General features: G+C 42.8%; 1 protein-coding gene across 6 annotated transcripts in view; it reads left to right on the forward strand.

Moving 5' to 3' along the window:
* Positions 1 to 22323, forward strand: part of Rbm33 (RNA binding motif protein 33) — a 106610-nt gene that overhangs the window by 78434 nt on the left and 5853 nt on the right. For 3 of the 6 annotated variants that reach the window (XM_003469779.4, XM_063250828.1, XM_063250830.1), the window contains 4 exons: positions 2442 to 3107; positions 16394 to 16603; positions 18611 to 18799; positions 21951 to 22039. In XM_003469779.4, the coding sequence (XP_003469827.3) occupies positions 2442 to 3107; positions 16394 to 16603; positions 18611 to 18799; positions 21951 to 22039 (1154 nt within the window). The remainder of the gene's footprint in view (positions 1 to 2441; positions 3108 to 16393; positions 16604 to 18610; positions 18800 to 21950; positions 22040 to 22323) is intronic. The other 3 variants (XM_063250829.1, XM_063250832.1, XM_063250831.1) reach the window with 2 other exon arrangements.

Raw genomic sequence — 22323 nt, forward strand, 5'->3', positions numbered from 1 at the left:
AGGTATTAATTCACTTATCCAAAGACTTGCTCACAAAATCTGCCCAGTTTTTCTTTTTTCCTGTTGACTCTTTTAGCTGAATAGCCTTGTATTCTCACAGGTTTGCCATGTTAAATTTTATATATAGGATCAATATAAACATATTAGGCTTGAGCAGATTTTTTTTTTTTTTTTTTTTTTGTCTTTTTCCTTTTTATCGGTACTGGGGACCGAACTCAGGACTGCCTGCTTGCAAGGCAGGCGCTTATGCCGCTGAGCTAAATCCCCAGCCTCGAGCAGATTTTTTTTAAAGGACCCAAATATTCTTTAAATAATTCAGGCATGCAGTTGAAGTTGTCCTAATTCCTGAACTCTGTATGTTAGTGCAAAGGCAATTTATTAGCAGTTCACACAGAAATGGACACACCTGTATCTCAGGGGTACTTTCCAGAACCGGGAGGGGTCCAGATTTGGCACGTGGACTGTGGTCTGCTGATCCCCAGTATGCACTGCTAGATTTCTGTGATGCTTTTTTCAGTTTACACTGTGGACTCGTGGAAGAGAGAACCACTTTTACTCTTGGTCTTGAAGATTGTAGAGGGCTTGGTTTATTTTCAGTGTAATTAATAGTAATTAATTTTAAAAGAGGTGCAGAGATTTTAAAAGAGATGCAGAATGTTGCAAGTATTAATAATATATGCAGGTCAATATTTGACACGATTTGCATTTGAGTTCTCATTTCTCATAGGCTTTAACTTCCTTATCTATTAATTGGGGATAAAACAAGGCAGGGTATATGCCTGGGACTTGGTCAGAGATAGTCTGTGGAAATTTTATCCATACTAGTAGATTTAAGTAGAATATAAGGAAGTAGCATAACAGATTAATATTTAATATAATAATGACGGCATGAAGCTTTTCCCTAGATGTGGATTTAGGCAAGTCATGCTTTCTTAATTTTATAAAAACCAGTTAATACTGGTTTTATCTTTTAATTAGTTGTTAAAATCAGATTTTCTTCTCAACAGTTACTGTAGTGACTGTAATGTAATGCTGCTAAATCAAAAATTGTAAATACGTAAAATCAAAATTTTATGTTACCATTTAATAAGATCGTGTTAGAAGAGTGACTTCTGGTTTATAATCAGAATACGAAAAAAAAATGTAGATTTTAAAACTGAATTACAATGGTTTATAATTTTCTTTGCTAAAAATTTCATAGTGCCTTTAGTTTTTATAATAAAGGATGAATCAGTTTTCATGAAAATTTTTTTAAGTATTCCTGCCTACATTCCTGAACATACTTTAACTTTCTCGATTGTTTGGGGAGATGCTAATGAATGGTAGTGACTCCTGTGTGTTGGGATGGTGATATGGGGTCCAGTTAGTTAGTGTGTCCCAGGGCCTCGGAGGGCTGACTCATGCCTCTGCTGTAGACTGTTTATTTGGCTTCGCCTTAGTGTCCTTCTTGGTCTGTATGCACACCTGGGTAGCATCCCTTTAGCCACCTTCAGATTCTCTGTTTTCAGTGTATTCAATTGAAAATTAGGAAACTGGGCTGGTCTGAATTGCCTCTGGGTGGAAGCCCCTGGGTGCCAGCTGACCCCTTGGTGGTAGTCTGATGTCACCTTTGTAGCGCTTAGGGCTTGCTGAGGGTAGGCAAGACTATTAAATAGGCACATTCTAAGAAAATGAAATCTGTGGCATTTTCTGCAATGGATTTGTGGCTATGAGTGACTTCTAAAGAAAATTATTTCTTAAATGCTTAACTTTTTATAAGCTTTCCTTGTCAGGTGTATTTTATCAAATTACTGGACTTTTTCAGAAAATTTTTTGATACACTGTCAGAATAGTTTGGAGCTGGAATATTCAAAGCATTTCTTATATACCATTAATATTCCAATACTGCAATTGGCAACATTTTGATTCTGAGGAGGGTATACGAGTTCAAGGTCAGAGAGATTGACTCGTGCTGTTCATTATAACCAATTATTCTGTGACAAATGAGTTTGAGATCAGGCTGAAAATTCTGTACGAAAAATCAATAGTTCTAATCAGGGCCTTTCAGGTCATTTACACCCCACCTTTTGTTGGTTTGTCAGGGAAGAGCCAGATAAAACCCATGTGACAGCGGGCCACGCTGCTGTGCCATTCCTATTGGAAACATATTTTGATATCTTAAATGAATGGTTTAATTGGTTTTAAACTTGTAAATGAGTAGAAATTTATATTATTTCATTTTTAATATTCTGATAAGATTTTCCAAATTATTTTTAACTGTGTAATTTTTTTGGCCTTCCCCAGAGGAAGGAGTTACACTCAGTGTTTAAGCAGCAATTGAACGTTTTCTTTCAAATAGCAGATTGAAAGGTTTTTGGGAAATGCCTTTCCCAGATTGTTAAAGTAGAATGGTCACCTTGTCTTTGCACAGCAAAGTAAGTCACATGTATTTTTCATTATAGTTTCCTGATGAAGATGAAGAAACAAGATTATATCGCTTAAAGATAGAAGAGCAGAAACGCCTAAGGGAAGAGATCCTGAAGCAGAAGGAGCTTCGGAGACAGCAGCAGGCTGGTGCTCGGAAGAAAGAGTTGTTGGAAAGACTTGCACAGCAGCAGCAGCAACAGCAGCAGCAGCAGCAGCAGCACCTCTATGCCCCGCATGCCCCAGGGGAGCAGGAAGAGCAGGTGGCTGCCCCTTCCCCTACCAACGGGAACCCCCTACTACCTTTCCCAGGTGCACAGGGCAGGCAGAATGTGAAGACAAGACTTCTTGTAAAAAACCAAGATGTCACTCTTCCAAACGTTCAGCCCAAAACATCGAACTTTGTACCATCTGGTGCTAATGTGCAGTATCCAGGACAGCAGACAAAACCACTGAAACATTTGAGACAGGCCAGAACAGTACCTCAGAGTCAGACACCGCACCAGTTACTGCAGATCAAACCTGCAGATGTGGAGGAGCCCCCACCCACCCCACAAGCAGCCCGAGTGCCATCCCTGCAGGGCAGGCCCCAGGACATAAAACCTGGTGTGAAGAGGACAGTCATGCATCGGGCCAACAGTGGAGGCGGTGGCGATGGGCCTCATGTGGGCTCCAAGCTCAGAGTGATTAAATTGTCAACAGGGGTAAGTGGACAGGTTTTATGTCTGCTTCTTGAATCTTTCTCTCTGAAGGTCTTGATTTGCACATGAAGATTAAAAGTTTCCTGTTAGGCGTTTCTACTCTTTTGGCTTGCCTAGGCCACATTAGGTGAAGACGAATTGTCTTGGGTTGTAATAAAATATATAGTACAATTAACAAATGTGACTAGCAAAGCTCTTTAAAAGAACGATATTGTTAGAGTGTTTTAAAAAAGACGGTAAGTGACCTGTGGGCCCTGGTTGGCCACACCTCAGTGTCAGTGTGAGAACCGTCACGCATGAGCACTGTCCCACCCCGTGCTGTGTCCGTTGTCTGTTGGAAGACCAGTATGGCATTCCACAGATGCACATTGCTCAGCTTATCAGCTTTATGTCAATAATTAGCAGTAACATATTATGATAAATTTGTGGTAACAAACTTAACCAGAATCATTAAGTTTGTTGTAAAAATAAAGTTTTCTGTAGACAAAGGAAGTAATTTGTTGTGTATGGGGTTAGATTCACTAAGTGCCTGTGGGCAGTATGTACATGTGTCCACATCTGAGCAGCACTGTCTAGACACCTTTCTATTTGCCATATAATGTTGCTCATTTTTCTGAAAGGAGTAATGGGAACAGATGAGGAAAACTGAACACAGGCTTTTAGAGTAAATCAGATAATGACAGTTACTGTAAAAAAAAAAAACACAAAATGTGCGTTAGAAAGGGAAATCGCTGGACATGATGGTGCATGCCTGTAACCCCAGCACTTGGGAGGCTGAGGCAGACAGATCCTCACAAGTTCCATATGTATTCAGTAAACATTTACACTTTCATTTCATCTGAATCTGTTTTTTCTCACACCAGTGCACTGTGACCCCAAATGTTGATAAACAGGTGAAAGTTCTGTCACATCACTTTCATATTACAAGAATGTATTCCTCTGTGCCAACCCAGTGCCCGTTGGTCACTGTGAGTGCTGTGGCCACCTCTGTGGCCTCCTTTTCAAGTGTACCGTGTTCATCAGTGTCTGGTTTTAATTTAGATTGTGAGTGTCAGAGGAGGATGGGCTGGCACTGGAAACAGGCCTCACCGTATCACACTTCACGCGAACTTGCCACAGCACAGGCACAGAGAGTTCTGTGGGTCCCACCTGCCTCAGATGGGTGGCCGGTGGAGAATAGCTCATAGATGGAGAAACATTCTTCTTTCAAAAAGTTTTCTTTTCTCTTTTTAAACTTTTGCTGTCCTTTTTGTATTTTAACCCACATATATTTGTATTTCTAGACTAAATAACAGACCTCATCACAAAATGATGCTTCCAAGTTTTGCAATAAACAGGAAAAACAAAAGCTATTTTCCAAAGCAGTACTTTGGAATCTGCCTTTTAGTTCTGAAATACTAAGTTAGCAACACACCTCTTTTCAGGGGAGGCCCTAACAGGTGACTGTCCAGGAGCATGGGAGCAACTTCTGACTCATCAGAGGACGTGTCTTTTACTTGTGTCTATCTGAGCTGATGAATGGGATAATGGCCTTGTTGCTTTTTATCTTTTGGTGGGTGGATACTATTTTTTAAGACAGTATATTTCTAATTGTGGCTAGGTGCAAGTTGTTTGAGCAATGCAAAAAGAAACAGTTGGGTCATTTGCCATGCACACTCATATTTATTTAACCTTGATCTCTGCCCTTGAGTGCTCCTGTAGCTTCAGGATCTGGGTGGTGCTGTGCCTCTGTCAGCATTGGTACTGATGTACTGCTCCACCTGTGAGAGTCTTAGTGTTATGAGCTCAAGGCTGGGTCACACTCTGCGGCTAGGAGCTGACTGAAGTTTACATATGGGGAAGATTGATTTGTACGTGGTACCCAGATAGCCTGTTAGGTACATATTTTAGTTGTATAGTTAGCTAATAAAAGCCTTTTATTGACAGTTTATATTCCCTGTGTTGACTCTTTCGTATTCTATCAGTAAAAAGATTTATAATGTGTGTCTTATTTATAAGGTTTTTTAGAGGGTTACCCTAGAGTCAGATTAGGTTAAAAAAAAGAAAAGCCAGGTATAGTGCTTGCCTGTCACAGACCAGTGTTTGGGAGGCTGAGGTGGAGGGATTGCCAAGGTCAAGGCCAGCATGGGCTGTTTGGTTCAAAGCCAGTCTAAACTATGTAGCAGGATCCTGTCTCAAAAAAAGTAAATAAAACTATTTCCTTTACTTCTTTCTAATCTAAATTTAAATAGATAACTCTAATGTTGCACAGTTTTTATTTGCATTCATCATCTTCTTCTAGTAGTCATTATTTGGCCAGGATATAAAACTCTTTGAGGAGTACCACTCAATAACTGACCCACAGGTAAAACACTGCTCACAGGATTGTCGTGTGTTTGTAGAAGCAGAAAGTCCTTGGCATTCTTTTTTGTTTGTTTTTATTTAAAGAGAAAAAAAGCAAAACAGAAAAATGCATGGAAATAATACAGAATTTCAAAAAATAAGCACTGAGAAATCACTAGTTAATAAATTACATATTGTCATCAGGAATAATTATTCAAGTTATAAAATTAAAGCATAAAAAGTGGACATTCAAACAGTGAGAGTGCAAACAGTTCTATTCAATGATCCAATAAAAATTTAGTAATATGGTTATCTGTCTTGCACACTTAAACATATATGCAGTTATATCAGAGCATTTATCAGTTATTCAGAGCATTTTCCCTTTTTTACAGTAGCAATTAGACATTTTGGATCTTACTACTCCTACAGTTTTTATTACTTTTTACACAAGAGACACAATGTGATATTTCCAAATATGATTCTTATTTACTTTACTTACGAGGATAGTCTCAAGTAGCTTCCATTTACCTGTAAAAGCCTCAAGATCATCCTTTTTCATAACTGAGTAATATTCCGTTGCATAAAAAATACCACATCTTTTTCATCCATCATTTTGAAAAGTAATTTAATGAGAATGATTGCTTGGCATTATACAGTTCTGTGGACTGTGTAGTTATATTGTTTGGAGCTTGGAGAGTCTGTTTTTTTTCAAGGACTTCTTGGCATCAGACTTGGGGTAGGTTATTCTGCAATTTCCTGCTGTAGTGTGCAGAGCTTGAAGTGCTCCTCTCTAGGACCTGAGCTGACCCATGGGATTGGGGGAAACAACTGGGCTTTGGGTGCAGAGGACCCATGTTTGGATGGTCTCTGCCTTTGAGACTTTGAATAATGGTTTTATTTCTCTGGACCTCAATTTCTGGCCTGTTAATGGGGTTAGTAAGATTGCTGGGAGGAGCCATAAATGAAAGTTTTTGGTGGATAGAAATCACTTGATAAATGTATTTGCTTTGTAGAATGCTCTGGGCCCCAGGTAAGAAACCTGTGATCTCATGCTGGTAGTAGCAGTGGCTGCCTTTGGTCCACTGCTCAGCACGCACTCGCAGCATCCTAGGAGACAAGTTTCAGAGAGCCATGTTGCTAGCCCAGGGCCATACAGCTAAGTGACAGGGCGAGGCACACACCTCTGGTTAGGTTCTGTGTCCCAAGCCCTTTGCCCATCTTTAGAAGAGTTAGCCATTGCAGCTGCAGCTTTTCTGTTGTTAGCTGTTTCTCCACGTAAGGATTGTGTTCTGCTGTTTCCAGTAAATAGATAACAGTGGTGGACTCAGAAGATTGCTAATGGGGGCTTCTGAAGCAGGAGTGGTGAGTAGGCATTGTTTTCTTGCTAACCCTTGTTGTTTGGTAGTGACTGACTGGAGCAGGGCGCAGAGGAGGGCATGTGTGATGGTGAGCAGCCCTGCTGTGGCCATAGGGCTGGTGGGAAACTGCTTCTTCACCCTTGGCCCCTGCCAAGCAGAGAGGCTGAAGATGCATGTGACAGAGGGCAGTGCTATTTTTGCCACATGCTGGAAACGTATCTCTGACAGATTCTTGTGTGCCAAAGGAGGTCAGACTTTCTGTTTAAAGCTTTGAGGGGAAACATTGGAGGACTTGGAAATTGAAAGACTTTTCCTATGAAGCTAATCAGTTGTTCTTTTTTCTTCCTATTGCCTGGATTTGATAGTTGAGATTATTGAAATTGAAATTAGTGTTGCTTATAGTATTGGATGTCAGCAAATATTCTAAAATTTCACATGACTTCTTGAATATTACTTGTAAAATCCTATTTAAATAGTAGTATTAATGAACTAATTCTCCTATAGCAGGTCTCAAAAAACTGTTTTTAAGTGCTTAATTTTAGGAAACCAAGAAAACCTTGTTAAATCATAATTTTGGTGATAATCAATACTTAATCCAAAAAATAAAACTATTCCATTATTAACAGAACAAATATAAAAGATGTAAAATATTTTCTTAGTATAAACTTAACTATAGTCATCTTTGGCCATTCTTGGTGATGATAAAACATAGAAAAAGCAGTTTGAGTAAGCATGTGCATGAGGAAAGTCCTTAATAGCAGTTGTAGACCTTGAGCTTCTCTGGTTTCCCTACCCTTTGTAGTTTTTGTGTCTCGGTTTTTCTGTTTGTGTCTTTGTCACCTTGATTATTGCCCCAGCTAACTCCCCCGTAAAATGAGGCTCAGTGCGCTTTGTTGGACTGTTGAAGAGTGTGAGGGCTACACTCTATGTGGAGTGAGTGGCGTGGTGCTGCAGTACATGGTAGTAGCTCAGTAACTATCATGGTGCTCTTTGCCTTTATTTTCAAGGAAGAAACAAAGGCTTGCTTATTCATAGCGCCTGTTATATAGTGTTCTTTATGCTTTACTCTGATCAAGGTAATGAAAATTTTAGGAATTTGGCTGCAAATTCAGTAAATAGTCCTTTGTTCTGTGGGCCACACAGAGAAAGGGGAGACAGGAAGAACACCCCACCAGGAAAGCCAGCTGTCCAGTTGTGATTCTCTTGTATTTTATTTTTAAAAAGCTGTCAAAATGCTGCATGCCAAAGGCCCCAGTCTATGTGTGAGCTTGCTGTGGAGAGCCTAGACTAGATCTGTGGTGTTCTTCCCCTCCTGCCCTCTCAGAAGTTGTGCCCAGATGTGGAGGAGAGATGGTAGGTGTACACTGGGCTCTTGTGGGCTACAGGGTGAGTTCTTGTGACTTCACTGTGAGAGAAGTTGCAGGGATCGTACAGGAACGCCTAGGGCACCCGTCACTGCATTTGGCAGCTGTTTCCATCAGGCTGTGCTGACTTGTCCTTGTCTCATTTTGTCTTTTCACTTACACTAAACTTTTTTTCTCGACTGTTTGCAAGTGGTTCGAGGCACAGTATATTATCTCAGCCCAGAGACAACTGTCTTGCAAAATCACAGTTGCATATTATGAAAAGCTGGAAAGTTTCTTGTTGATACAACATCATTAGCCAATTCAGGGCAGTGTAGGCTCATGTGCTATCTTTGTGGTCTTCCTTAATCTGTGGCAGTTGCGTGACCATTCTTTGTTTCTTGCCCTTGACGTTTTTAAAGAGCAGGGGCCATTATTTTGTGGAATGTCCTTTAATTTGAGTTTGTCTTATGCGTCCTCCTTATGGGTTTCACATTGGGCATTTTTGACTGGCTGCAGTAAGGAGGTCTGCGCAGTGTTAGCAAGATTGTCTCCAGTCACTTGGTAAGGTGCTGTTGGCTGAGTCTCTCTACTGTGGTTACACCTTTAATTTTTGTAATTATGATAGTAGGGGCTGGGGATTTACCTCAGTGGCGCAGTGCCTGCCTAGCAAGCTCAAGGTCCTCAGTTTGATTCCTGGTGTAACCTCCCCCCAAACCCCAAATTAATCTTAGTAGTTTATGGGGGAACTCTGTGGGCCTGTTACCAAGTGTTTGCTGTTAACTGCCTGATGTTCACACATGGCAGTACTCCCTCTGCCTCTGTTTGCTGCCCTCCTCCCAGGTAGTGGCTCTCTTCGCCCCGTTTCATGTGTTCATTTACTTACTGGTGTAATATTCAGTGTAATGATAGTGATGGATCACCTGTCATTACTTATTTCAGTACTGGCCAGTGACAGCTTATCTCGCTGGCTTCTGTATCTTCTGGTAAGTGTCCACCATTCTTTGAATGCCTGCTTGCTTCCTGTGCAGAAGGGTGTTATGATGCATCTTGGTCCTTTCTCTGCCTGTCTCTGGGGGCTCCAGTTCCTCAATGGAATGTGAGCATCTGGGGCGCTATCTTATCCTACTACTACTGTGACAGAATATCTAAAATAAGAAACTCAGAAGGAAGGAAAAACTTCTTCTGGTTCATGGTTGCAGAGATTTAGGTCGCTGGTTACTAGGCCTAGTCTCTTTGGGCCCATGGTGGCATAGTTCATCATGGTGCAGTATGTGGCAGAATTTGGAGCAGTTTCAGGAGTGTAATAAATATTTAAGAAACTTAAATATGAGCTATAGACAGTGACATGACTCATAGTTTCTTCTGTTAAATCAGCAGAAGTAGCAGGTTTAGCATTTCCCCGAGGACTTTTGAGGATAAGAGTAACTAGCAGTTATTTCTGTGAACATTTAGATGATACCAAAAGGTGAGTAAACTTGGAAAAGAAATCAGAAAATGACATCTATCCTAATTTTTCATGAAAAAATTTATTGTCCCATCTCCAGATTCCTTAGTGATTTGATTGTGTTACATACGGCCTGTTGGGTACCTTTTGGTAGACAGAACTACCGTGCTGTGCTGGTTAGTTGTGGAACCCTTGAGAGTGTTACTCAGGGGAGCCCACACTTGGCTTTCAGAATTAACTTGGCTTACAGTCTGGCGGTGCCTGGGCATAGATAGACAAGGCTACAGAGCCCGAGACTGCTGTTAGGGCTACTAGAAATCCTGTGTAGTGTGTTCCTGCTCTGCACCTTCAGGATCAGAGGGAAGATGTGAAAGGAGTTCCGGAGAGATGTGTGCTGGGGCAGTTGGAGGCCAGAGACAGTCCTCCCACACAGGGGAGCACAGGTCCTACCTTGGCAGCAGGCTCTGAGATAGGGAGTTGCTGAGTTGGCTGGTGGTCAGGCCCCAGCAAATTCATGTCTGGGTGAGGGACTAGAGTGCCTGAAAACTTGCAGCATGCAGAGGCCCTAGCCCTCTTGCTGCTAGGAATCCTGCTTTTTTAGAGTTCAAGTTTTATTTTCCAAATTGGAGAATTCTGGGGTATGAGAGCCCCTCAGAAACTCATGGCTTCAGTTTGTCCTTCCAAAGGCCAACTGATTTTACTTTCTACGTATTTTGTCTAAATAGGCCAGGGATTAGCTCAGTGGCTTAAGTGCCTGCCTGGCAAGTGTGAGGTCATGAGTTTGATTCTAGGTACAAAAATACATATTTTCTTTAAATTTACCTAACTAACCTTGGAAAGGCAGGTTGTTAGAATTAGCATGTAACTGTGCCCTGATCTTTCTGTGCTGTACAGTTGAATACGTGTGCTGAGAGGATCCTTTTCTCTCATGAAGCCCAGCAGTTACAAGGTCCAGCTCCATGGTCTTTTTAACCTTACAGATTTGATTTGTATTCAGCCGGTGTAGGCCCATTACCAGAAGTAGATAGAGGTAGTATTTAAGATTTCAGTTCATGTTTGGTGTGCTTGCTATTAAGTAAGGATAATGTTTTGCAGAGAATAAACACTGCAGATTTGAAATGTTGCCTCTCTACCTTCTCTTCCATATTACAGTGCAGCAATTTATTAGGGAATTGACCCAGGAACCAGGAAAGGAATGTTAGTTTCTTTACTGTCTCTGCTTTGATCCAGTTGTCTTCAGAGAGAAAATAGAGGAATCTTAGATGTATTTATTTATATTTGGAAACCTCACATAGCTTGCATATCATTTGTCGTGCAGATGCTGTATGAGCTGCACAGAGATCACAGGGATAGGACCTGCATTGTTAGAGTTAATAGAAACCTGTGCGGTGCGGCCTTGCCAGGCGATCAGCAGCACTGCAGGTGACAGTGAAGTGTACCCTTATCGGAAGGAGAATTCATAAGAGGCTGCCCTGAGACACCACACCACTGTCCTTCTGTGTGTCCTGACAATGTTATCTGTCTTCTCAGTGCGGAGTATCAAATGTCTGTCATGAGTACAGAAATTAATTTAATGTCACCTGAAGACATGCAATTAATCTTTTAGAGGTTTTCATAATACCTTTACAGAGAGAGTTGCCAGTTTGGTGGATTTGGATTTTGGGGTTTAGGAGAAGATAAGGAAAATTAATTTTTCATCAGGGTTAATACAAGCTAGCAGGGCCACAAAGGCTGAGGAAAATGGTTGGGGAATTTGTCAAGTGTTGTCACTCCAGAATAATGCTGCTTAGCGTCTGATAGGTATAATCAAGGGTTGAGATTTCTATGGAGAGGGATTAATCAATTTGCTTGCTCGTGGATGCAAGTCAGTGATATCACTTCTTCATGGGGTTTAAGAATGAAAATAAGATTTGATCTGTCAAATTGCAAGAAGGCCTGACAGTATCAATAGGCATTTTTTATCAATACATTTAAAGCATTTGTTATAAATAAATTTGTCCTGCTAATGTTGGTGGCTACAAACCTCATTTTGGTCATGATTAAGCCAATAGAAAGCATTATAAGCTTACTTAATTCAAATAGTACTGTTCAGCTATTAAAACACACACACACACACACACACACTCACCTCTGGGTGGAGATCACCTAAAAACATTTGGGCTAAAATAGGCCCAGTTTGGGCCCAGGCAGGCCCAACTTCTCTTCCCCTCATTTGTTTTGGAGAAAGTGGGAGACAAACTGGTACCCAACACTACTTACTGTGTAAAGAATTAAAAAGTGTACTGTGCTGCCCTAGAGAAACTCAGTCTCCAAGGAGACTCATTTTCTATGACCACAGCACTATGAGCCATCTGCTCACAAAGATTCAGTTGCATTTTGAAATATGCTTAAGTATTTTGCACAACTAGGCTTTCAGTGCTGTAACTGTTCGTCTACTCAGTGATGGCAATCTTTTTAGATTCCAGTGATGCCTACAGCCCACTGTGACGCTCATGCTGGAGGTTTACCACCACTGATCAAGTTATAAGAGACTTGTCAATAATGGATAGATTCGCCTTAACTTAGTTTTTGTTTAAGTTTTGTCTCTGTCTTTCTATGGGTAACGGGTATGTAAGTATATTCCTGATTGCAACCTAGTAATGGACTAGGTTGACTTTTTCCTAATACTAACCCAGGAATTAAAAATTTCCCCCTAGAATTAGCTTTTTATTGTGCAAAACTGAAAGAAGATTTATTCTCTTAATTGGAATTTTTTTCAATTTTTCTTGCAAAGTGAAATTATTTATAATTCAGTCTGTGAGTGCTTACTTCTAATCTTGAGAAAAATTGCAGCATTCTAGTAGCTTATCTGGAACGATTTAATTGAATGATACCTCATCCCTTTTGTTTCATTTCTTGCTGAAAATAGTTACAAAGCACATTAGTGTCAGATCCTCCCAAGAGGTGGTGTCCTTAGAACCAAGGACGTTATCTGACACTTGTGTGTGACCAAAGGCCTCAGCTTGTTCCATGCGCAAGGTGAGGATGCCACTACTTAACTCCCAGGGAGGGCTGAAGGAAAATTTTCTGTCATTGCACAGGCAGTGACAAGTGAAATATGCTGAATGATACCACCCTTCTCTGGTTATTGAGATCCCAAGAGAACCCAGGAAGCCTCTGTTATGAAGATTTAATGTATTTGTAGCAGTAGAAGGGATGGCCTTGCCTTGAATGTAGCCAATTCGAGGGCCCAGCAAGGGCTGCTCAACAGTTGTGGCCTGTCAAAGCAAGACCCCCGACAAGCCTGGGATTTGCATAGTTGGCTGGTACCTGTGGAGAGGCCTCATTGTGCTCTTGTCCATGGTGCATGGTGTCTCACCCTAGGCACAAGGCCCTATTCCAAGTGCCAAATTTTTCTAAGTCTGTTTCTTAAAAAGCTGTACAGTTCATTCTCTGTAGCTTTACATGTGCTTGAAAGTTTTCGTGCTAAATGGTTTTTAAATTTAAAGATAGAGCCACATATAAATAATAGCCAGTGACTGTGTTCTTCTGCGGGCAGGTGATAACTCCAGTAAGAACAACCTGTTTAGGCAGTTACAATATGAGTCATGGTGTCACAGAATCTTGGGGCACTCATCTGAGTTAGTCATCCATAGCCCCAGTGGGACAGTAGCAGAAGTCACAGGCCCTTCATTCATATATTGTGATATATTAGTGAGCTTGAGGTGTTAAGCCAGCCTTCATTTTGGGGGTGAATCTTGGTCATGGTGTGTAAGCCTTTTCTGAGTTGCTGGATTAGGTGTGCTAATAGTTTATTAAGATTGTTTTCATTTGTTTCTCTGTATGTTTGGGAAGGATTTTTTAAAGTGTAATTCTGTTTATAATGCCAAAAATCCTTTGTGCTTACCACATCATACAAATGTGTTTGATTTTTAGAGAGTTGTAATGATACCTCATTATTTTTCTAGAATATGATTTACTACTGAGTTAACCACTTAAATATTTAGCTCTAATTTCAGATTAATATTTGACTTTAATAAAATAATAATAGCTTCAGAAAGTTACCTAGATATATGCACTGCTTTTTTGTGGCTGGTGTAATGAATTATCAAAAACTTGATAGCATTTGGAAAAGACAAGTCTGTCTCTGTTCTGGAGCCCATAAATCTGAAATCAATACCCCTGGGCTGAAATCAAGGTGTTGCCAGGCCATGCTGACTCCAGAGGCTCTGAGGGAAAATCTGTACCTTCCTTCTCCCTGGATCTGGTGGCTGCCAACTTTCCTTTGCTTGTGGCCACATTACTTTAGTCTGTGTCCTCATTACCTTTCCGGCTTTGTCTATGCTCGCGCTCTTGTGCGCTCTCACTCTTGCTTTCTCACTTGTTCTCTCACACACATACATGTTTGCAGTGTGTGAAGTTTACAGCCTCCTTGGGAAATGTGTACATGTATGTAATACAGCTTCTTTTATTTTAATTCTCCCCTCTTACCTCCCTTCCTCCTCTAAAACCCCCTTTCCCCGTTTTCATTCTCATGATTATCATGCTTGTGACATATAATGTTTACAGTCATTGAGGTTATTCACTTCCCATACATGGCACATCTTTACTTACTTCCCCTCCCCTCCCCCTCCATCTCCTGGACCCCTTACCTTTTACAAGAGCTCTGTCTCCTTGTTTCCTTCTATCAGTCCTTTGTTGTGCTCTTTGTTTGCACTTGGTCTCAGTCATGTGAGAGATACTGTACTGTGTTTAAGCTTGTGTGTGGTTTATTTCGTCAACATTATATTTTCCAGGTGCATCCATTTTCCTACAGATGTCATAAATCTGTCCTTTGTAGCTAAATAGTACTGTTCCATTGTATATAGACATTACATTTCTCGGTCCAAATCATCTGGCTGCTTCCAGGATTTAGTTGTATGAATTGTGCTGCTATAAACATGAATCTGCATATATTGCTGTAGTAGTATGTCTAGCTCTTTGGGGAAGATTAGAAATGGGGATTGCTGAGTCATATGAATTTTCTAATTTTAATTTTTGATAAATCATACTGATTTCCATAATGGCTATATTTGTTTACATTCCTACCAGCAATGTTAGGAGTGTTCTTTTGTCACCACAGCTATGCTGCATTTGTTATTTTTTGATTTCTTGTTGATAGCCATTCCTTCTCGTATCAGATAGAATCTTAGTGTTGTTTTAATTTGAATTTCTCTAATGGCCAGAGATGAAGAACATTTTTTCATATATTTATGGGCCATCTTTATACTTCTTCCATTGAGAAGTATCTATTCATTGCACTTACCCATTTCTTAATTGGGTCTTGTATTTTAGGTGGTCTAATTTTTTTTTTTTAGTTCTTTATGTATCCTAGATATTTGTCTTCTGTTTGAGGACTAGCTGGCAAAGCTTTCTCATTGTGTCAGTTGTGTCTTCACTCTGTTAATTGATTCCTTTGCTGTGCAGAAGCTTTTTAATTTGATGTAATCACATTTATTGATTTTTGCTCTTATTTCTTGTGCAGTTATAGTTGTGCTTAGAAATTCCTTCTGCACAAGAGTGAGATGCTGTCAGCAGCCTGCTCTCTTGATAGCCAGCCCATTGTCCTGGGAGCTCCATCCATCCCTTTCATGAAAGTGGATCTCTTGTGACCCAGACACCTCTCGTAGACTTTTTGTCTCTCAGGACTGCTGCATTTGCAACTCAGTTTCAGCATGGGCTTTGGTGGGGACAAACCACAGCCAAGTAGCGGGGAGGGTCATTGGGTATGTGGGCCTCTTCTGAGCTGGTTTACCAAGGTCCTATCTGTTACTGGCATGACTGATGACTGAGTGGCCCGTGTGAGAAAGGTTTATAAGCCCTGCTGGGCAGGAGGAGGTGGGGTTCAAGCACAGTCTGACTTTTAAAGTTAAAACATCCAGTTCTGTTCTTTTGAGATTCTGTAGTTTAACAAGGTAGGATTTTTGCTGTCAGATTTTTCTGCCACTAGCACCACCCCCTCATTCCCCTTTTTGGAAGGCAGCTAAATCCTGAAAGTAGCTGACAGCATGCCCAGGGACAGTCTACACAGCTGGCCATGTGGGGAGCAGGCCATAGCCAGCTTGAAGGTGTGTTTCCCCTCCCTCTTTGTCAGTGGGCCTGTGGCTGCTCTGGGATGTGCAGTAGGAACTCTCAGCACTTTGGACTTCTGTGTGGATGGCCCAGATGTTGGTGTCGCTGCACCACTCTGAAACTGGGCATACATCCAGCAGAGTTGGGCAGCTCCAACTTGCAGTGGGCTGCAGTAGGAGTCACAAGATTAGAGCCACTGCTTCTGGCTATAACAAGCATGCTGTTGGCATGCATAGAGAATGTTTTTAAAGTCAAGCAGTATATAGTTTAATAGCACTATATAGTTAAATAGAACTTACTTCCTTTTTAGCACTGGGGATTGAACCCAGGGCCTTTACATTGAGCTACAACCCCAACCCTTTTTTCTTTCTTGAGACATTGTTTTGATACGTTGCTCAGACTGGGCTCCAACTTGTGATTCCCCTGCCACAGCCTCCCAGAGTGCTGGTGTTACTAGTATGTACTACCATGCCCAGCAGCATTTGCAGTGTTTTAATCACAGATCTTAAATGGAAACAAAATTAAAGGTGATATATACTTTAAATTTCAAAAATATTGTTAAACCCTAACTACTGCCTAGTGCAAAGTCCTTGCCTGGCTCTAACAGAATCACAGGCTTGGCTTCACTTCTATGCAAGGGATCTGCCCTGTAGCCGGCCCAGGTCTCGGGCTCCCAGACTAAAGGAGTGTCAGGCCAGCCCTGAACCCTATGCTGCCTGTTGGTTTCAGCAGGGAGGAGAGAGCGACGGCTTTTTCCACCTCGAGGGCCAGCCCCAGCGGCTTCCTCAGCCTCCAGAAGTGAGACAGCAGCCTGCCCGCAAGGTGACGCTGACCAAGGGGGTCCCTCAGCAGGCCCAGCATGCCCCTGTGGGGCCCCACGTGCATTCGGCTGTTCCTCCAGGGATCAAAAGCATCCAAGGCATTCACCAGGCCAAGAAGGTACTGCCTGCCCCTTGTCTGCCCAGATGCTCTAGGCCTGCCCCCCCTTAGGAAGTATCCCACTGATTAAGGATGGTTTCTCTGATTTGTGCTACCTGGCCTCTTCTAGTATACTTGTTGGCCAGCGAGGCATATTTTCCTCGCCTGGTACACTGCAGCTCGTAACACACATCACAAAGCTAGGCCATAGCCACAGCCTTTGAATGGTGAGTTGTGCAGTGGTCACCCTGTGCAGGCTGCAGCAGGCTGGCAGCCACTGTGTGCCGTGCACAGTGACAGCTCTGGGTGGGCAAGGGCTGCCCACTGGGAAGCTACAGTTGTGCCTTCAGGCTTCATAGCCACCACCTCAGTTTCAGCAAGAGTAACTGAGGCCTGTGATGGTAATCAAAGGAAGTGATAGAGCCAGCGCCCTGGCCCCTGTAACTCTTCCTTGGCTGCGGGGTTGAGGGACATACCCCTCTCCTCAGTCTGGTGGCAGGAAGCCTGGTGTCTGCTGGAGCCCATGCTGTACATGACGCCCATCTGGTTCTGTTACATGCTCAGCAATGCCGAGTTGTCCTCTCTCGGCTTCCAGGCAGAGACCGTTTGTAGTTTTTGAGGGTGGGCAACAACAAGGTCTTTCCTGGATCAGTAGCCAGCACCCTGTCTGAGGAACAAATGAAGCTGGATAGAGGGGTATCCAGAAGGCCTGGGGTTTGTTGGTATGTGGTATCAAGGTTCCTTTGTGTGCTGCCTTGTGCAGATGACATTAAACTCCTAGTCACATTATCCTGTCGGGTGCTGTGAAAATGAACATCCTGTGTATGGTGTGGGTAGGTACCAAGTTCCTTTGTCCTCCTGAAAAGAGGAGGATGTTTCTTACTTGAGCCTCAGGAGGAGTTTATATGGTGGTCTGTAGAGAGACCTGGCTTGTAAGTAAACATACTCCAGTGCGTTCATATTGTAAATTCCCATAGTTGAAGTGGAAGAGCACTTACTGCTGGTTTGCAGCCTTGTCACTCAGCTTGTGATACATTTCCCAGTGTGGCCCTGGAATAGCCTGAGTGGGTGCTCTGTAGGAGTGAGTGCCTGTCACCTGCTGCAGAAGGCTGAGGAAACAGCTTTTTCCTGGCTTTCTCTGCATGGTGCCCATTGTGTCTGCTCCTTCCCTGGCTTTATTTCCACTTTTTCCTGGGAGGCCTGGGAGGCTGCTGTTTTTCCCCTTGTCTGGTAATACTATGGGGCATCTGGGGAACCCGGTGCTGGTCAGTCAGTTCCACTTGAAGTCTGCATGGTCTCTGTGCACTTTTCTAGCCAGGAGAAAATGCTGGAAAGGCTTCTGTAGGGCTCTCTTAAGTAGCACTTCTGAATCTTGGTGGCAAAAAAAAAAAAAAAATTGTAAAAGGGATGATTTTTGAGCCCTGACTTTGACCTGAGGATCGTACTTGGGATGGAAGTGGTATCCAGTTCTGGTTGTGTGCATGTGTTTAAATCTCATCTAATGATCATAACATGTAGCCCTGCTGCAGAACCTGCCTTAAGTTTGGGGGGGTGACAGGTGTAGAGTTTGTCCAGATGAGCTGAGTGCCTGAAGCTGTGGCTTGTTGAAACTGCCAGGTGAATTCAGCACTGTGCTCACTGGGTCCCCACGGAAATAGTGGGAGAAGGGTGGGCTCTGATCAGTTAGGATGGGTCTACCAGCTTCCCCGTTACTCCCCCAAGTTTATGATTTCCTATTCCCAGGGGTGCTTCACCCACAAACAGTGGGAGCAAGCAGAGTGCGCTGAATGCCTGTGTGGCCCCAGGACACTCAGGCATTGTCACCTCTCTCCTGGTCCTCACCTGGTCTTGCTGTTCTTTTCTGTCGTGGTGAAGTGTAACCATCCTTGGGGAGAGGATAGAAAAGTACAGAGACTCCTATGGCTCACTGTATTCTAGTGGATGCTGAGTGGTTTGCTCCTTTGATACCTAGTAGCATGGAGGTAGCCCATACTTGAACGTGAGAATGCATTGCTTTTGTTGTTTCAGCCCATCATGCATGGACGAGGCCGAGGAGTGGCAGGTCCCATGGGCCGGGGGCGCCTGATGCCCAACAAGCAGAACCTGCGTGTGGTGGAGTGCAAGCCTCAGCCCTGTGTGGTATCCGTGGAGGGGCTGTCCTCATCCACCACTGACGTCCAGCTGAAGAGCCTGCTAATGTCTGTGGGGCCCATTCAGGTGGGTGGTCTGGGGGTGGCATGACAGCTCTGCAGTCTCTTGGATTCTAGATGAAGCCCTGTCTTGGTGCCTACATGTGGCTGAGGCATGTGAAGGTAACAGCTGAGAACAGACACGTGTCTGCTATGCACACTGATTTCCCAGCTTCTGACTCACTGGGAATGCTGAGGTTCTTGGTTAAAATTTTAAGAATTAAAGATTCCAACAGAAGAAAATATCCTTCAGAATCCTCAAATTATCCTGTCCTATAGTTCACACATGCATACCTCACTGATCATTTTTTGTTGTATCAAATTGCTTGGTGGTTTTTGGTAATAATTTTTAAAATTTAAAGTATTTAGCCTTGTCTTACAGGTAGCAGCTGTGGAGTGTTAAGATTTTATAGACACGACAGTAGCATATATCTCAAAATTTTATTTCCTTACATCTCTAAAATTTAAAACTGGATAATTCTAATGTTTAAAAGTTTTAAGTCTCCCCTGTGCTGACTTCTGAGGGAATGAGTGAATGTGAAATGAACTGAATAACAAGCCCCCAGCACTGTGTGCTGTTCCAGCCCCTTCTGCACACAGGGCAGTTAACTGCCCTCCCCACACACCTGTCATCAAGCAGGAGCTGGAGCTGCAAGCAAGCTCTTCAGAAACACAGACAGTAGGAAGTGTTAGGACACAGCAAATGTTAGAATTTTGAAAAGCAGAATTTATTTTTTAAAGCCTATAATCTCTTGGTTCCTGTGTGAATTTGGGGACATTTTCAGGCTGAGGCTGGTACCAATAATCAATATGTTTCAGATTCCATCTACTGCTGAGAGCCCCTAAAAATGAGGGTGAGATGGAAGCTTTCAAATGTCCCTTATTAGGCTTAATTGTAACTACCTTTGTTGTCGTTTGTTTTTGGGTTTTTTGTTTTGTAGTTTCCATTGAGAAGAACCACAGCCTGTCCTACTTTTAGGAGCAGATCTCCTAGCTTTGTAGTTAGGAGTATTTTTGTTACTTTGTCAAAGGCATAAAGCCTGTGTTCATGGATAGTTGATTTCTAAGCAGCTGGTCATCGTGGAGATTTAATTTGCAGGAAGAGTTGACAGTAGACTTTAGGTGCGTTAAAATGTTGTTCATTTGCTCGAAGCTCAGAACATTGGGGCTGGCAGTTGTGGTAGCCAGACAGATTACTCAGGCCCAGAGTGTGTGCTTTGAGCCTTGGCCACCAGGGCGATGCCTGTTCAGAGAGCTGCGGATGCCGGCACTGCTGGCACATTCAGCACACTGAGTTTATAGTATGCCCTCTTCATAAAGACTTGGTTGTTTTCCTTAATATTCTGGAATCTGAACAGCACGAATAGTTTCTCGTAGTGTTAAGTGAGACTCACAGGTTGCATGGTAAAAATGAGCTTGTTGCCATGAAACTACCTAACCTATCATTTAAGTTAAACTTTGAAAAAACCTTTTTTTTTTTTTTTTTTTTTTTTTTTTTTTTTTTTTTTTTGATATTAGGAGTCAAACTCAGGATCTCACACTTGCCAGGCAGGTGCTATGACACTGAGCTATATCCTTGCCCCAAACTTTGAAATTTTTAATGATCTTCTAGGTAGCTTTTTTTCTTTCATTTGCCATTTTCTTTTCTGAAAAGAATTAGAAATCATTGTTATAAAATTTGATTGGAGCCACTTAAAATCCCAGCAAAGTCAGTGTTGCAGTTGGTCACAGTGAGTTGCTTAGAGAGTATTTTCTGGGTCCCTCAGTCAGAATGAGTGAGAGAGAAGGTGCAAGGTTCTGGGCCCCTGCGGGCCCAAGGACCAGTTCCAAATTCCAGCAGGCCATTCCTATTCTGTAAGCAGCCTACCTTAGGGCTGTGGGATGATCTTGACTGGGAAAACCATAGCGTCTTCTAAGTGCCATGTCTCCTGATTTAAAAAGAAGAAAAAAAGACTTAATACAACAAGCTGCTACCCACATTTGAAGGCTAAAGAAGTGCTTTAAAGAGGGTGTCATCATCTGACTGTGGTCTAAATACATGCTTTGGAAGGGATGGTGCGGACTACCTAGGTTTCAACCTCTGCCTACCTGGTTCCAGAAGGAAGTGCATGCGCGCTCTGGAGTATAGAGCCACCTGGTGTTCACTCACTTAATGACGCATAATGGAGTTGACAGGAACCCCTGTGCTTTTTCACCATAGAAAATTCTAGTAACTGCATGTAAACTGTGCTTTATAAACCTAGGGGAACTGAGATTTTCCTCAGCATGACCGTGACATAGCAGACGTTGCTGCTTTCAGATCAGTGTTTTAATTCTTGCACTGCTGTCATAAGCTGCTGTATAGAGTAAGAAGAGTGACAGGAGTATGCCCAAATGGTGTAAGCAGAAGACAGAAGCATCAGCGGCCTAGTTGTGCGTTCCAGAGTCAGCTGAAAGGTATTGCCGCTGTATGGATACTGCAGAGTGCAGCCAGCTGCACACTGAGAATAAGAAGCCTTGCCATAAGGCTGCATTCTAATCCTGGCTTTGCTATGCTTTGGTGGTGCAGCTTTTGATCAGAGAACGTCACCCCTGCGAGCCAGGTGTGTTCTGTCTGTAACACCGTGGTAACTCCCAGGTGCTCGTTAGGGTAAATGAGTCGAGATACGTGTGGGAGCCTCAGTTACCCAGTGGCAGATAGGGAGTGACTGAGGGGTTGAATTGCATCCTGTTTGTTTGTTTGTTTGTTTAGAACAAAGTCTTAACCCAGGCAGGGCTCAAATTTCATGTCTCCTGCCTCACCCTCCCAGGATGCAGGGATTACAGGTGTGTGTGCTCTTCTTCAGGAGATTCAGTGAGAGGCACCATAAAAGTTACCTGACAGGAAGATGTGAGAAGAGGAATTCTGCACTGATCTAGGGCAGGTTGGGTGGTGGTTGTGGCCAGGGGATAGCAGGTCTGAACACAGGGTTGCAGGACAGAAGTTCTCATGGGACTGTTGGAGAAAGCACTGTTTGGGAATAGGACATCCTGTTAGGTGAACAGAATTGGCAAGGAGGTAGAAGGTAAAGTCCAGTTTGTGTCTGTGCTCTACACACCAGCCTGGCTCTCAGTTCTTTGTTACGGCTTGTAGTGGATGAATATGTACATACTTTATGCTATAGAGTGACATGTGGAATGTTTCTTTTCTCTTCCTCCAGAGCCTACAAATGCTTCCACAGCAGCGGAAAGCCATTGCGAAGTTCAAGGAACCAGCACATGCACTGGCGTTTCAGCAGAAATTCCACAGGTAGCCCATGGTCCTGTGGGCATAACTAGGGTGTGTTACCTGCTGCAGGCTATACCAGTGTCACAGAGCAGAGCACCAGCAGCCCTGTTGTCATGTGGGGAGTGCACTTCTCTCTGTCATATGGGGACTGTTTGCATATCAGTCTCACCCATAACTGCATTATTCTCTTTCTTGTTTTTCTCTTTTTGTGGTGCTAGAGATTGCACACAGGGCCCTGAATATTCTAGGTGAAAAAGCACTACACCCTTGAGCCATATCTACTCCAGCTTCTGTTTCTGTAGAGG

Source organism: Cavia porcellus, unplaced genomic scaffold (genome assembly GCF_034190915.1).
Source record: "Cavia porcellus strain 051 isolate PalLab524CR breed Dunkin Hartley unplaced genomic scaffold, mCavPor4.1 scaffold_6, whole genome shotgun sequence".
Lineage (NCBI taxonomy): Eukaryota > Metazoa > Chordata > Mammalia > Rodentia > Caviidae > Cavia > Cavia porcellus.